Source organism: Melopsittacus undulatus, chromosome 5 (genome assembly GCF_012275295.1).
Source record: "Melopsittacus undulatus isolate bMelUnd1 chromosome 5, bMelUnd1.mat.Z, whole genome shotgun sequence".
Taxonomy (NCBI): domain Eukaryota; kingdom Metazoa; phylum Chordata; class Aves; order Psittaciformes; family Psittaculidae; genus Melopsittacus; species Melopsittacus undulatus.
The window spans coordinates 25,011,680-25,028,174 of record NC_047531.1 but is presented as its reverse complement, the minus strand read 5'-3'; the positions used below and the strand labels follow the sequence as shown (position 1 = coordinate 25,028,174).

Below are 16,495 nucleotides of genomic sequence, written 5' to 3'. Positions count from 1 at the left end.
TGTCTGTGAAGTTAGTGGTAAAACTTCCATTGATTTTACTGGGAGCAGAATTAGTCATTGTGCAAAGATGCGTGATGTACAGAAGATGTACAACTGTTTTTACTTAAGCCTAGAGAACGACTGTAGTTCTATAATTCATTAGGTTTCAGCTGATTAGAACTGAATTCTGATTAATACTACAATTCTCATGGCTTCAGCTCTGGGCTACTGGGAGTTTGATGGTGGCATAGTTTCACTGAAAATAGTGCTGTATCCTCCTTTTAACAGAACCAAACTGGTTAGGGTTAGGGAAGTACAGAAGATACATGGCAATATCAGAAACTGAATGCTAGTCTTTTGATTTCTCATCGCTGTTTCAAACCAAGACTGTGTAATTCTTATTTAATACATTACTTCCTCTTAATGATAATAACACAATCGTTGCTTTCTCTATGTAACCACGTGTATACAACCAGGCTCACATTTCTGTTGCAGCGAAGTTGTGATTTCTCTTTATTCCAAAATAACTGTCTCCCTCTGCTGTTACCTTCTCTAGCATGAGACCAAAATACATGTATGTGTGCATTAACATACACCCAAATAATGTGATGTATTTTAATCACAGCTGTGATTAATCATTCAGTTCAGTATCCTTGGTTACCCCTTAGTACTAAATGTTTGTGTTTGCCTGTTTTCTCTAGGGATGCCCTACCAAATCTTTGGTCTGAATGACGAGGTTTGTCTTAGTGGCATAATGACTCTCTCTTTAACAGTTGCTGTATAAATTCAGATTACTTATGCCTAATGAAAATAACTTTATTTTGTTTGAACCTAATACATTTTGGATTTGGAGCATTTAGACAAAAGGTTATACGGCCTTTCAGAAACCCTCTTTTAATGAAATATTTATTGCCAGCTTTTCTGTTCTGATTCCTATTATCTTATTCTCAGTTTTCATTCAAGCTTTTATATTGCCATTGGGAAAATTAAAATAAGAAGGGCAGGCCATAAGTGGTCAGCATGCCCATGTATATCTCATATATGGACATTAGTTGCTTGATATCATTCAAGTTTTATTACATTTGGTGAGTGCAAACATTCATTCAATAAATCTCCCTTTGCTGCTTTCTTACTCATCTTTGTGGGATCATTTTCCTGTCTGTGAATTTTATACTTCCTGCTGCCTACCTACCATAGCCACAGAAGCACAGTATCAGTATCACTGACTGTTCTAGGTTCAGCAGTAGCAGTCATTTTTCTCCTTCTTAGTAGCTAGTGCAGTGCTGCGTTTTTGACTTTTAGCCTGGGAACAACACTGATAACACCGATGTTTTTAGTTGTTGCTCAGTAATGTTTATTCTGACCAAGGATTTTGTGAGTCTCATGCTCTGACAGGGAGGAGGGGAAGCCAGGAGGAAGCAGAGACAGGACACTTGACCCAAACTAGCCAAAGAGGTATTCCATACCACAGCATGTCATGCCCAATATATAAGCTGATGGCAGATACCCAGAAGGGGTAGATCACTGCTTGGGGTGGGCTAGGTATCGGTCCACGGGTGGTGAGCGATTTTATTCTCTTCCCTTGTTATTTCCCTTATCATTATTATTATTATTGGTGGTAGCAGCAGTGGTTTGTGTTATACCTTAGTTTCTGAGCTGTTCTTATCTCAACCCCTGGGAGTTACATTCTTTTGATTCTCCTCCCTGTCCTTCCTGGAGTGGGGGGAGGAAGGTGGAGGGGAATGAGCAAGTGGCTGTGTGGTTCTGAGTTACTGGCTGAGCTTAAACCGTGACACTGACCTAAACACCTTCAGTATACAAAAGGAAGGCAGAAAATATTAATGCTTCTCCATAATGTTAATGGCTCTCCTTCAGCATTTCCCCTGGATGAGGAGCAGCACTTAGTTACGCTCAGTGCTCTTTAACTTGACAGTTTCATGTTGTCCTCTGCAGCAGAGAACTTCTGGTCAGTGCTGCTTCAATGTGACCCATGGAGCTGATCAAATCTCACATCCTTTTAGTTTTTCTTCCTAGAGACTTATCTGATGAAAGATGTAATATAGTTTATGATGGTTTATGATACACTTAAACCCCAATTTGAGAAGATAATTTAATGTTATCCATTAGACACAGTCAGAACACTGAAATATTTACTACAATCAGTACTGTCATGTTAAAGTTTTAGTAAGTAGGTGAGTAAAAAGAATGAAAAGCATAGCTAATGCCTGATTGGTCTCTTTGCATATGGCATTCCCTTGGAAAACAGTGGGCATTCTTTCTAAAAAAGTAGTTTCTACTTTGAAAATTTCCTCTTGGTTGAGCTAAAAGTTACATCTTGCAAAGTAAAAATATTGCATCCATTGACTACGGTATCAGAAAGAGAAGGCATACTGATTCATTTGGTGAAATTAATATAATAGCTATTGTGAAGGATCTTGGCAAAATGCATATGTCTTATCATTAATATGACAAGCAATACATTAGAGTCCTCTCCAGCCTCAAGTTCATATAGTACAACACATCCTTCTGTGAAGTACATGCGTATGCATATATTCTGTATGTTTATTTAATTACACATTTTTTTGTGTCTAGAAAATTGTTAACTACACTATGTCTAAGGAAACGCATTTCAGGATGCTGCACCATGAGTAACAGGAAACTCAGTTCAAAATGCTGAGTAAAACGGTGACAGGCTTATTTTCATTCCTTTTTATTAAGAACCTTGATATGAGGAAGTAGTATTTATTAGGCATTCATTGGGAAATTGATAGCATAATTTAACTTTTTATTAGCTAGTAAAACTTATAAGCAGTACATAAAAAGATGGATCATGTTATAGGGGAAATAATACTAATAAAAAGGTTAATTTAAATTTTTTTAAAAGGTCACCAGTGTAGGCTTTTCAACATTGCCTTCTATGGTATGAATGTCTACCTTGAAGTTGTTAATAGTTTTGTTTGTGTCTGTTTCACAGCTGCTAATTTTAACAGAGAATGGATTTGTACACTTCTGATGTTTTCAGCTTTTCAGTATCTTGAGATTTATTCTACATCTGGTGTGAACATACCTGACACATCTCTTTTAAGTGTAAGTCCCTCTATATGGTGTGGAGGTGAAATAATGGAAGTGAGCATGCACTGAACATTTAGTTGTGTAAATAGGAGACACTGTTCCCAATAAATGGAACACAGGAATAGGTATTTTGTATGTCTCTAATGTTGAACCCTTCAGTGGTTTGTAAAGGTGGATGGGATGACTTTAGTCCTTGTTCAGTGCAGTCTTTGGGCGGCCTTGGATATATGTAAAGCAACTTAAAATCTCTTTGGCTGTCACCTTCCTCTGAGTTGTGCAGAGAGAATCTTATCCCATAAATGGTTATCTTCTTGCAGGACTAGAAATGAGGATATAAAAATCATGGATTTCATCCATGAAAACTTTTAGTTTCAGCATGCACCTGTTTCATAAGTCATTTGGAGCAAAATGGATAAAAGTGGAAAATGCAGCAGTGAAGCTGGCCCAGATAGAAAATCACTTCTCCAAGTCTGTAGAGCAGCTGAGAATAATGGCCAGCATACTCATGCTTTTCTGTCACACTTGCGTAAAGCACTGCTCCCAGACAAACCTTTAAAATGAAAGTCATCACTCAAATCAGTTAAGGAGCCTGTCAAGTTCACTTCCTCTAGTTGGTGCTGAAGTTTGCTATTAGTCTAACAGTAAGGATATATTTATTTAGCATACTGTGTCTCATTTTTTTAAATTTTCTGACAATGTAAATATAAACTCCTTTGATGGACCTGCAGTAGTGGACTTGTGTGCTAAATCTAGTCATATACTCAGCATAGCATCTAAGTGAGGGACTTCATTGCTTCATGCTGTAAATATAGAGAGGCAGGTACTGCTGAGGAGCATTACAATCAGTAGTGAAACTCTGGGAGCTAAGCAAGAAGAAATAGCAGACACAGACAATAGTTGATATTCTGGTTTTGTCCTTATGATGTGCTTGATTTGAGAATTCATGCTAGCACCCAGGTTAATTGAACCTACGCACCATAAATTTCCTCTTTGTAGTCACTGCAGAGATGGAGAGGCATTCCAAGATTCTGCGTGTTGAAGCTTTGGGCTTAAGGATCCTTTGTTCAAGATTCTCAGCATCAAACCTTGATTTGGGTTCATCCATAATGCTTCTAATTAATGTCATATATTATTCAGTGGGATTATTTCTTCTCCGGTGTAGGAAGACATTGAAAATTGTTGAAACTTGTTTCCTTCTTGGATACAGGCACTGTGCTCCTTCAGTGCCTCCATTTTTCAACGTTTACTTCTGGAGCATTACGGTTTATATTTCCCTGTGGTTATGTGTGAGCTGTTGTACCTATATGTTCTCAGTAAGTGCAGTACCACAGAGTACAAAGTCTTGAGAGATTGTGTTTTGTATGGAGAATGTTTATGGACTCTTTCCATAAAAAAAAAAAAAGCGAAAAAAAAGCATAAGAATGACGCTGGGTAGTAGGAGACTGTTATCTAATGGTTTCAGGGTAAACCTACCATCTGCATCACAGTGCTATCACTAGAAAGAAAGTGGATTTTTGTGTCATAAGCTTGTGCAGAAAGGGAGGAGTAGTGCTACGGGCAGTAGCCAAAATAAACAGGCTATTTTGAAAGATATTACTTAGATCTGCTAAGGGTACAGTGGATGACAGAAAATGTCCATCATTTGAATTTTTTATTCCTTCATAGGTGTCACTTAGCATATGTCCTGTTAACAAGGCTGGATATTGTAAGGTAGCAGTTGTTTTCAGCTGCATACTTTGGCCTCCAGGTTTTCAAACCTGCCACAGGCATGGAATAATGACATGCATAGGATATAACTTACTTCCTCGTGGATGGCAATTAAAAGTTAGGGTTTATTATTTCTGCAGTTTGAGGAATAAGACATATTAACAGGATCTAACAAAACAAAATCTCAGCAAATGAATTCTGCTTTCCCACATTGCATGTACTGGACCAAATTTTATCCCAAATCTGCTGTTGAACCCAAGATGTTACAGTGGATACCTCGATTGTAAAAAGGGAAGCTCGAGAATTTAAAAACAATGTTTACCTCTGCTGCTACATTATACCTACTTCTGATATATGGCTTTATCTGCATGCTCCTTCAAACTGATTTCATGCTTCCTTCAGTGACATATTTTGCTAACACAACAGACTTGTTCCTTCCTGACATACAGATTCTGGCTCCAACAAATGTCAGTAGCTTTTTAGACAAACCTGTGCTTTTTATTCCTGTCTTTTTCAAGAGAAATATCCACATCATTCTGATAACGTTTTTCCCCCTATGGCTATTCTGTTTGTTTCATAAACAGACTAGGTTTATTTTACATGTAGAGGCTGGTAAAGACATGGAAAGGTGGGGTTTTTTTTTCTTTGTCTTTTTTTGTAACAGTTTTAAAAATTTTTAGGAAAGTTATAGAGTGACAGCCGGTTCAAAACTAATGCAAATAAGCATAACTTTATTAAATGCTGAATTAATGAAGTTATTTCAGTTTGTAACTAACAGAGGCCTCTAGAAATGATTACCTCTACCTGCATGAAGAGGGGTGAACAGGAAGCCCTTGGAGCTGCAGATCCTCCTTGGAGGAGGTCTCTCTAGCTGAGATTTACAGTTCACACTGACTTACACAGAGGCAGAACTTATTTAAAGAGAAAGGACTCAAATGCCTTGTCATTTCTACTTAGTTTTGGTAGCATTGGTTTAATGATCTTCTTGTAAGGTCTCGTTTTAGGTCACTGACCAAAAAGAGACATGGAAACTTGATACAAAAGCCCATAAATTACTAGGCTAGGGGGTTATTTCTATAATATTAATGGAATCAACATTAGGGGGATTCCTTTGGTTGATCTTTGTGTGAATATCTATTAAAGACATTTCTCAAAGTTGGAAGCTGTGATCTCTGGTGCTGAAATGAGGGGTGCAAGTGTCACTGGTACTCCTGGTGGTGCAGCTTGATGGACTTCTAGCCTCCATGCTGGACTCAGTGAGATCATCCAAAGGGAAGGGCTTGGCAGCCAGAGAGGCACGGGGGCAGCCCCAGGTACCAGTGACCTTCACTGGGATTGGCATAGGCTGTGGGCCCATGGGTGGCCTGGTCCACAGAGCCCATGGCAGGGCAGGTCAGGGCTGTGGGGAGCTGGGACCAGCCCTGCTGCAGCATCATTGATATGAGGCTGACAGCCCTGGGGTCCTGGACTGGGGTCCTGGGCTGTGAGCGGGATGTGCCAGACAAGGACGGTGAGACCTATTGCAGCCCTCCTAACCCTGACATACATTTCTCTTTCAATACTGTTCTTGAGCCATGGTTTTCTTTTTCTTTCTTTTATGTAAAGTGCAGCATATCAAATATGTTAAGTTTTGACTTGAGACTGTGTAAGAATTTGAGAAATGACATTGCCATGTCCTAAAACCAGTGTGAATTACTTTTAAAGTAGTGTAGCACATAGGGAAATTTATTTTGAATTAAGTTCATGTATACGAATGCCTTGCTTCTACATTTATTCATATATCATTGGCTTGATTTTTCAAGTGTTTTTGGGTCTGGAATTCCTCTTTGTTCTGTTAGAGAATTCCCTTCAGAAACTTAAGTCTTGAAGTTTGTTTTTACTGAACTCTGGTTTTACCTTTCTTTTTCTTTCTGTTATGTTATTATTCTTAATTATGCAAAAAATATTAAGCAATTACATGCAGTAGCAGTATCAGGTGCAAAAAGTTAGAGCATTAGTCCTATTGGGAAAAAAAAAAGAAACCTCAGAATAGATTCTGAATGTAGCTTGAATCTCCACAGGCTGTTTTTCTCCTGTGCAGCTATTTAGAAGAGTAGAATCTACCTTAATTAAAATTTACTTCTTATCTCAGAATCAAGGGCTGCAAACTATTTTCTTACCCTCCTAATGTCTGTGCTGTTTGTGCACTTGAGATGGCTAAGTGGTAGTCTGAAAATTGCCGTAAGATCCGTAATTACTAAGGCAACATAATGTAGTGGAACTCTGTAAATATGCAAGCTCGCTCTTGAAAGAAGAAGGCATTCCTTATATTTTTCTCTTGTTATTCATAAGTTTTACTTAACTGAGGTCTACAATGAGTTTTCCTTCATAAAATAAGCACTAAACCCATGTTTTTTTTGGGACAAAACATCTTTTATGCCACTAAAATCCATAATGAGTCCTTTAAAAATTGGGAAGCTATAGAGGTCACATGGTAAGGCTGATTCCAGCCAAATGTAGCTCTGAAACAGTAATGAAGTAAATATGTGGGGAAAGTTTTGAAAAATGTAGTCTGCTGCTTTCTAGTTTAATGGGCACCTTTGGGGTACAGCAGTAAATTAAGATTATCCAAATTAGTTGCTTTTTGTTTCAGACAATGACATTGATCCTGGCTTCTACTGACAGCATTATCATACCCTCAAGAAAAACTGTTAAATGATATTTTAAACAGGTTGTCCAACTCCACTAGCAAGAACTGCTTTCTCTAGTCTGTCCCTTAAACAGCTGCAAAGTTTGTTTCAATAGAAAGATACAAGGGTCCTAAATGATACATGAAGCATCTTGGAAACAAATGATTTTAATGTCAGTGACAAGTGAGTAAGAAGAAGAGGAAATAGTGTGTTTCTATTAATATATTTTATTGAAAATTGAAATGCCCTTGTATCACATAAGATAGAAACAATGCTCTTATTTGATAGTTATTCTGAAATTGTGCTAACACATTTGAACAGGGGTTTGTTTAGGTTTGTTTTTCCATTTTTCCTGTATATGCTGAGCCAGTTCTAGTCTGTTAGTTTAGATTAAATATGGGGGGGGGGGGGGAGAGAGAGAGAGAGTTTTTGCTCTTTCTTGTTTTATACTAGCTCGATTTCCACAAATTTTGCTATTATAGCTTAAAAGTGAGTGTGGTTCTTTGATGCAAACAAATCCTTCCCATAATTACTCTAATTCTGATCTAAGACTGGAAAATAAAAGGTAATAGGACTGTCTGAAATTGGATTATATTCACTGTAAGACATCTTCTTTCAGGACATTTTCTTTGTGGAAGGATATATAACAAACAATTCCAAATTCCACTTAAATGTATGCTTTATATTTTTTAATTTGAAATACATTTAAATATTTATTACTCAAGTTAACATCAAGCTACAAATCATGAGTGACACTAAGTACTGCAGTTCCCTTTTATTTCAGTAGGAACTGTTGATATTCAGCTCTGCTCGTGAGTTGGCATGACTCTGTTGTCAGAAAGACTTCAATATTGTAATAGAAAACTACTGAATGTATTCCTATGATCTTATTTTGAAACAACTTCTGCATTGTGTTCGCTGACAAAAGAGTATTTGAATCTAGCCAAAAATTTTAATAACATCTAACTTAATGCATTTTGAACTAAAAGAGCTTGTGTTGCTAGGAATCAAATTGGTGATGCATGGAAAAACTATTCACTGCAACTATAATGTAAGCCTGTGTGTACAATTCAGAAATAGATTTTCTGGATGAGCATGAAATCTAAAACCCTGGGAAGACCTTCATATTTAGATCAAGTGTTATTTTCATTGTACCCACCGATACTATGAGTTCATAATCTGATTTTATTTCTTTAAATGAATTTGAGGAAAAGTCTTCAGCTTTTCAGCATACATAAATTAAAAATTCATAACATCTATAACTGGCTTGCTGTAACCAATGTGAGTTAGGCAGATTTTATGTCCTATTAGAGAACAAAAATATTTTCATCCACAGAAAATTAAAATGTTATCCTATGTGCCCTCCATGTAATACAAAAATATTTACTATTTATGATGGACAATATAGATCTTTCAAAAGCTTTGTTCTTTCAACAATGGCATATAGCTGACAAAGGGCCCTTAATAATAAGCATTAAAAAAATGCCATTTACTTTTAAATTTTTCAGTGACACTTTTCTTTCAAGAATGGAAGTACTAAATAATTTCTAAAAATATAGTAGATTTTACCTTGAGTCCTGCACCATTTGCTAAATGTATGTACCTAAACTCACAGAGCCCTACAGAGTTCCATGAAAGTCTCACAAAAAGCAGTTTCACTACTGATCACAATGGACTTCATTGAGAAAAAAAACAAAATACTGTAAACAAGTTCATGAGTGCAAACTGGAGGATAAAAGCTGAATCCCATTGTATTTGACATTTTAACGATTATGGGTTTTTGGTTTTTTTTTTGGTTTGGTTCGGTTTGACTTACATTTTAATTAAGAATCCTGTAATTTTCCTTTTTTATGAAAGAAGTCCATGTAGAAGCATGTGTGTTTGCAGTGGTAGAGTGAGGGGACATATCAATTGTCATCTTAAGGATGCAGTACAACATTATAGAGGAACCATAAAGAACTCAATCCTTTTCTCTGTTTAGTAGACACATGCTGGCAGCACAAAATCAAATAAATTTCAGTGAGGTCTTAATTATTAAAATAAACTTACAAAAATAAATATTTATAAAATAAGAATATTAAACCAATATCAGCAACAAATTAACACTCAGTTGAAAAACTGGATGATTATAACTGAAATAAAATTTATGCTTGGTCCATAAAATAATGTTTATTTTATTTTATTTTATTTTATTTTATTTTATTTATTTTATTTTATTTTATATTTTATTTTATTTCCTTGGACAAAAACCTTTCAGGCAAGGCTAGAATGACTCAAGAGTTCTCTAATATTGCTTGCCTTTTTTTCCCCCCAAGAGTATTTAGCTCATGTTAAAAAGTGGTGAACTGCTTTGTGTAAGTCCATAAACACAATCTACTGAAAAAATAGAGTCTTTATGACTGTTCCGTAGGCTCTTAATCTATCTCTCAACTGGAAAAGCTCCATTAAAAATCCACCTATTGCTGCCTTGAGATTTCTTCTCTGTGGTTAGGAGTGACAGGGAAAGTGTTCAGAGGCTCACAGATGAATGGCCTTTTTTCACTAATACCTTTGAAAGAGGTCACTTTGTTAACTTCACTGAAAATGAAATGTACCCTTACTCTTGAAACTCAATACTTACAAGTATATTCCTTTTGTTACATAATTTTGTACCTTACATTTCTAGATTAAATTGTTAAAAAGCCAAAGTAGCATACATATCACCTAAATAAGGTACTCTGTAGACTTGCCCTCTACTTAATGTGAGGCAGAAAGGGCATGCTTTACAACAGGATGACTCTCTCCATGGAGATGCACCTCCATAACCTTAGCTAATACTTCTCATGCTTTAGAGCCATCTAAAGCCAAGTAACAGTGGATGTATACTTGCAGTATTTGCACCCTGTGACAAGAAATATTTGTGTCATGTGTGGGAAGTACTGCTGCAGCTCTACAATATTTTTTAATTTACAGTATCTTTCAATGATTTTCTTCTACCAGAGAAACAGGAATGGCAACAGAGAAATGATTTTTAAAAAATCTATGAAACACTTTAGAAATAGTTCTAATTTTCCCTTATTTTTAATAGTTGTAAGGATTCTGTGAAAGGCAGTGTGACATTATCTTTGTACAATTACTCTCATTTAGGTATCCTGGTTTTCAAAGTTCACAAAAAAAATGAGGTCACTATGCCCAGAAGAAATTATCATCTCTAAATAAAATAAACAGCTGAAACCACTCATAAAAACCAAGTAGCCCAGGTGGCTTAAAATGAACCTACACAGATCTAAAACTGGACAGGTCCAAAGGCAGAAAAGATGATCTATAGGCATTCTTATTGATAGTCACTACTTGCATTCCCTGGAAAGCTTTTGATTTCACTAATTATCTTGACAGAAAGCTTCATTGTTCCTTTACTCAGCACATAGTCCCTATTTACCTTCACAGTGCTGTAAAACCGGCTCCTTTCCTCTTAACTGGGGTTTATATAACAATTCACCTACATTATATGTTTTACCTTTTCATGAAAGAAATGGTAGTGTAAAGACTTACAAACTATAGTGATTATGGCAACCCATACTTTTAGGAACACACATGTCATATTTATGCTTCCACTTTTTCTTTGGTTTCCATTCTATTTATACTCTCAATGCAGGTCCATAATCACGATGTTCGAATGCCTAAGGGGTCAAGATCTAAATACACCTCTGATTATGTTTTTTACATGATCTACTAAGACAGCTGTATTCCTTGGGAGCAATGCATCTCCTACAATCCAGAATGAAATATATTAGCAACGAGGGAAAAAATAATTTTTTATTTTTATTTTTTCAGTTCAAGGTGTTTCAGTTTCTAGCTGGATTTCCTTTGTCCTTGGAAAATTATATACCACTATCTTTCCTGCTAAACCTTTGCTTCCTAATTGAAGATTTCAGAGGAAACAAAAGACAGAGTAAAACTCTTCTCATCAGTATATGTTTATCATAAGATGTTTTTATTAAAAGAGAGTGGGTGGAAAACAGTAGAACCCCAGGGCTGGCCATAGATGACAAGGCTAGTTGCTAGCAGCAATTAAAAACTATGGTGAAGGTGTTCACTATTGTGAATATCATGTCTGTATTTATAAATGCCTAATGCATATTTACTTAATTTACATACTTACATGTATGTCACATATTTTCGTAAATTTCTAGACTATCTTGTTCCATATTCATCTTTGAGATCTTCAGTTTTACCATGTAATTCACTGCAGTGTAGGAGTCACAGCAACACAAAATATTGGTGTCTTAGCAGTCACAATGTTATTAGCAGTATTTTGCTCTTCTGACAGCTTCAAGACAGGATCCACACAACAGGAGGCATCATAAGCTGGTTTTGAGAACAATATAATGAGTAAACTTCTATTCTGAATGGAAAAAAAATGCAGTATTCAGAAATATCATTATAGTTTTAGACTTGCATGTCATATGCATATACTTCAGGGAGTTTTGTGTTTTGTTTGGGGAGTGTTGTTGGTTTGTTTGGTTGTTTTATTTTGTTTTTTATTTTTAATTGTGTTAATATGAATTTAAAATTTCAGCTTTTTGTCTCACTGGTCTTTTTCAGTATTTCAACAGCAGAAAAATAATTTACTGTGATTATTACTTAAACTGGACAACCTTTTCATAAATACAGTGTTGCATTTTTCCCAATCCTACTTTTTTATGAAAGCAAAACATAGTAAGCTTGTGATTTGCAGATTATATTTTTTCACATCTTCATTTGAAGGTTTATAATTGATTGCCTGCAAAGGCAACATACAATAGAAATTATATTTACTACTGTACCAGAAAAATCCAGAAATTATGTGTAATACAAAGTGATTGATAGCCAAGATTTTTTTCAGTCTTCATATGCACTGAAATTCAATAATATGCCTTCCTTGCTTCTAAAAGGCAATATTTTGGTATATTAGTAACTAAATAGTATACCAAAATACAATATACCAACTAGTAGCCAACCTGCTGTTGGTTGTGTCAGAGGAAGTGCATAATCAAAATGTATAACATTTATTTCAGACTAATATTCTGCATAAAAGAAGTTTTTGCAGAGAACTTTTGTGGTTTTTGTTTTACATTTCATAGCATGGTCCAGATTCAGAATTAGGTGGTGTAGATTTCCTCAGTATTCAGGGAAAGCTACATAAATTGGAGAAGTCAATAAAAAGCAAACAATGTAACTAAGCTAATGGTGCAGTGTCATTTTACTGCCCTTTGCAGGATGGCTGCATAGTAAATTTAGTAAAACAAAAAAAGACCAGTTACTTCGAATAGGAGTCAGGCAGAGAATGAATTACCATTCAGTTTAGATGAAACAAGAATCAAAGGACTGACAATCTGGTCAAATGCAGGCATACTTTGAGAGATTTTTTCTTTCAAAAACAGCACACAAAGCAGTTAAGACTCCATTATATTCATGGATATGTCGGGAAGTTTTTTGTTTTCCATATTCTTTATCACTTCTTTTCCGAATATGCATAAAGAGCACACCATTTGAATTTCATTGCTTAAAAGCAGATTGTTCCTTTACTTAGCCAGCATAACTAAAAGTAACCTGTTACCTCAGCCCTCTGGCTTTTATGGAGCAATAATAATTTTCTGACAAAACCCGTATGCAGGGTATTCATATGTCCACCACAAAGAAAAATTGTGTGTCATCTCATTTTATTACATCCATCAGGTGGCTGCCCATTTGTTGTGGAGTGTCTGCTGTGACATAGGGCCATGACTCTATTTGGCTGTAATAGATTGCCTGTAGTGCATTCAGTGACTCTGGTACCTGTTGCTGGTTCTTTTTCCAGGTCAACTGGCTGCAGGTACATGTGAGATTGTTACTTTGGACAGAGATAGCAGTCAGCCCCGAAGGACTATAGCCCGACAAACAGCTCGCTGTGCATGTAAAAAAGGACAGATTGCCGGTACAACAAGAGCAAGGCCAGCCTGTGTTGATGGTAAGAAGCAAAGTTCAATTCAATGAGTTTCTGCCAATACAAGAGCAGTGTAAAACTGGTAGTGTCTCATAAAAAAGTAAAAGCTTTATACAAGATTTTTTTTATGTGTCCCAGCTAGTAATGGCAAAATCATGGAAATTCCCCAAGAGAGTATTACTATTAATATAGATATTTCAGTTATATTTTTTTAATTGGAATTTCACTTTTGTTTTAATTTCATATGCAGTTGAATGTTAACGGAATGCTCCTGTTATGTTATGCATGTGATTATAGGATCAGCAGTGAAATGGCATTCTTTTCCCCCTACTTTTTATTCCTTATCTTTTTATTAAAAAAAAAAAACAAACACCTCAACAAATGCACTGTAAAAGAGCGTGAACAGTTTTATGCCACTGGGAAGCTAATGTGACTGCTCCTGTGTGATAGTTAATGTTGTTGAAGAAAACACTGATGCTATAGTTAGAATACAGTATCTGAATATACCTCACATGTCCAGCATACATCGCACCTTAAATTATGATTCTGTATGATTCACTGCAAATGCAGTGATTGCATGCAGCTGGAAAACTGCTAACATACAGGGAGGTATGAAAATTTTTCACTTTGAAATCAATTTTTGAGACAAATGAATTTCTGTGTTACAGCTAAATTAGATGTTCACAGTGAGACAATATTCAAGAGAGGTCTGCCCATGCAAGGCCATTAGCAAACTTTTAGATTAAAAATAAATTTGGAGACATATTGAAAATGATGCAAAATTGTTGTGATCTAGGCTCAGTTAACAAAAGGAAAAAAAAATGTGTGTATAGAACTATAACAAATTCACAGATTGCCTTTGAAGGCTGACTGGTTTGAGTCCTCAGATGAAAATATTGCTGAGAAGACCCAACTGTTGCCTCAGAATTTGGTCTTACCAGGGATTATCAAACAAGACAGCTCAAAGGAGATTTCAAAGCCTACCCAGAAAGCTAAATATAGAACATCATGCACATTCTATTTTTGCATTTTGGCTTTGTTACTCTAAGACAGTTTCTTAGTTGTCTTTTTCGTAATGTGAAACAATATCCAGTAATTCTCCTTTCCTGTTTTATTCTAACAGACTTAACTGCTTAAGAAAGGACCCATAGAACATAGAATGATTTTATTGTGTCATTTACAGTTGTAACCTCAGCAAAAAAAAATTTAGCAATTAAAATTTCAACATGTTTTTCCCATTGTAGAACAAAGTTATAAGGAAAAATATGAGGTTTTCATCATCTAATGGGAACTAAATACAATTTTTCCTTAGTCAGTTATGGCCTGTGGTGAGATTCATTTGCTGTAACTTAGGTATCCAGAGTTAGTTGTCTAACCTAGGAACATTAGTTTTCCTTTGTACCCAACAGAGTAAAAGACACCTTATTAGAGTACTTTGTCTCATCTTCAGTGCCTCAGATAAATCACATGTCCTGGTACTCACCATTTCTGCCTTGCCTTAAGTCACCTGTGATGCTGAGAGATTAGGTTAGTAGAATGTACATGTAAGAAGACATGACTACAACTCATCCTCTAATTGCTGTATTAGGTTAGAGTCCAAGTATTAAAGGTTTGAGATAATTTAATATTTGAGAGCACTATCTATCTATCTATCTATCTATCTATCTATCTATCTTTCTATCTATCTATCTATCTATCTATCTATCTATCTTATTGGCCACTCAAGAAGGTCTTTCAAATCTCCTTTTGCTTTCAGTGTTCTTGATCATCATTTTGTGAAAACAGAGAATTGGATGACAGGATCTATGCTGAGATATTGTGTAATTAGAGAGGGTTCTTTATGTAATACTCCACATTTGAAAAATAAGTGGGAAGTTCATCAGTTGAAAAATAGAGCTCCCCATTAACTTACATGTCCAAGTACTATAATTAATCTTTTTAAAGCTTTTCAACATAGTTCTAATAAGATCTAATAACACAGTTCTTTATTATTTTGTGAAATATTTATACTTAAGATGTTGAGCCCTTTGCTAAGAATGATAATTGCAGGACATGTAGGAGATGCTGCTTCGCTTTCCTGGACAATGTCAGGGATGTTCTGTGATCAAAGCTCAAAAAGGTTAACAATATCTAGAATCATGTATCAAGTTCCCAAATTAAAATGAAGGCACAAGCCGAATTCTCGATCTGTAGGGTTTATTCTTGAATTAAGTAAAAAAAATAGTTGTACATACCATAAACATAATTATATACAAAAGAATAAATGAACATTTTATCTTTGCTCTAATCTTCTGCTTGCAAATACAGCTGTCAGATAAATCGGACATTGACTAACAGCTATCCAACTGTGAATTTACAAGGTTCATAGTTTAAAAAATAGTAGTTCAAAGAATTTTCCATTCTGTTTATATTAATTTCTAGAAGTTTCAAACACAGCTGCTAATGCTTTCTTCTGGATAGAACATGAAATCTACCTAAAATTAGGTCTGAGAAAAGCTAGTTTTGTCTCTGATACTTCTAATTTAGGAATACAACAACCAAACATAATTGTTGGGTGTTCTTTTACCATAAAGAATCGCGTTTTCCAAACAAACAATTATATCCTTCTCTTAGCTTTCTTAAATAGGGCACAGAGTGTGCTTTTGTACATTTTGTTTATTTATAATATACTGGATGTTTAGAATGTAATTGTTGTTTAAGAATACATTTCTGCTTTCAAAAAATCTTACTGGTGGTGTTTTATTTTAATTTCTATTTTTAATTTCATTTTATTCTTTATGTAGTCTTGATTTTAATGAGGTTTCTTTGAAGTAAAGGTAGCAGAATTAGACCTTAGACCTTTAATTACTAATTCAAAGTCATTTGTGAAGGAAGCAGGCATAGGAAGCATGACCTGCTAACCTACTGATCAGAAAATATTAGCTAACAACCATGTCACAGCTTCTGGCAAGAGAGTGTTTTGAAGATTCAGTACCAAAGCTGTTAATTTTTACAAGCTTCAAATGCATCGTGTTGTACCTGGCTACCATTTGTTCACTGTTTAATGGAGAGAAGTGCCTGAGAATATATTTAGTTTTGCTGTATGTTTCCTGGAGCTCTGAAATGCAAGTGTCAATTATTACAG

The 16,495-nt window shown here is 35.4% G+C and overlaps 1 protein-coding gene across 1 annotated transcript in view; it reads left to right on the top strand.

Annotated features, from left to right (window-relative positions):
• The window catches only part of TAFA5 (TAFA chemokine like family member 5), a 356,880-nt gene that overhangs the window by 223,519 nt on the left and 116,866 nt on the right, over positions 1-16,495 (top strand). The window contains exon 2 of the mRNA XM_031048344.1: positions 13,246-13,395. Within this exon, the coding sequence (XP_030904204.1) occupies positions 13,246-13,395 (150 nt within the window). The remainder of the gene's footprint in view (positions 1-13,245; positions 13,396-16,495) is intronic.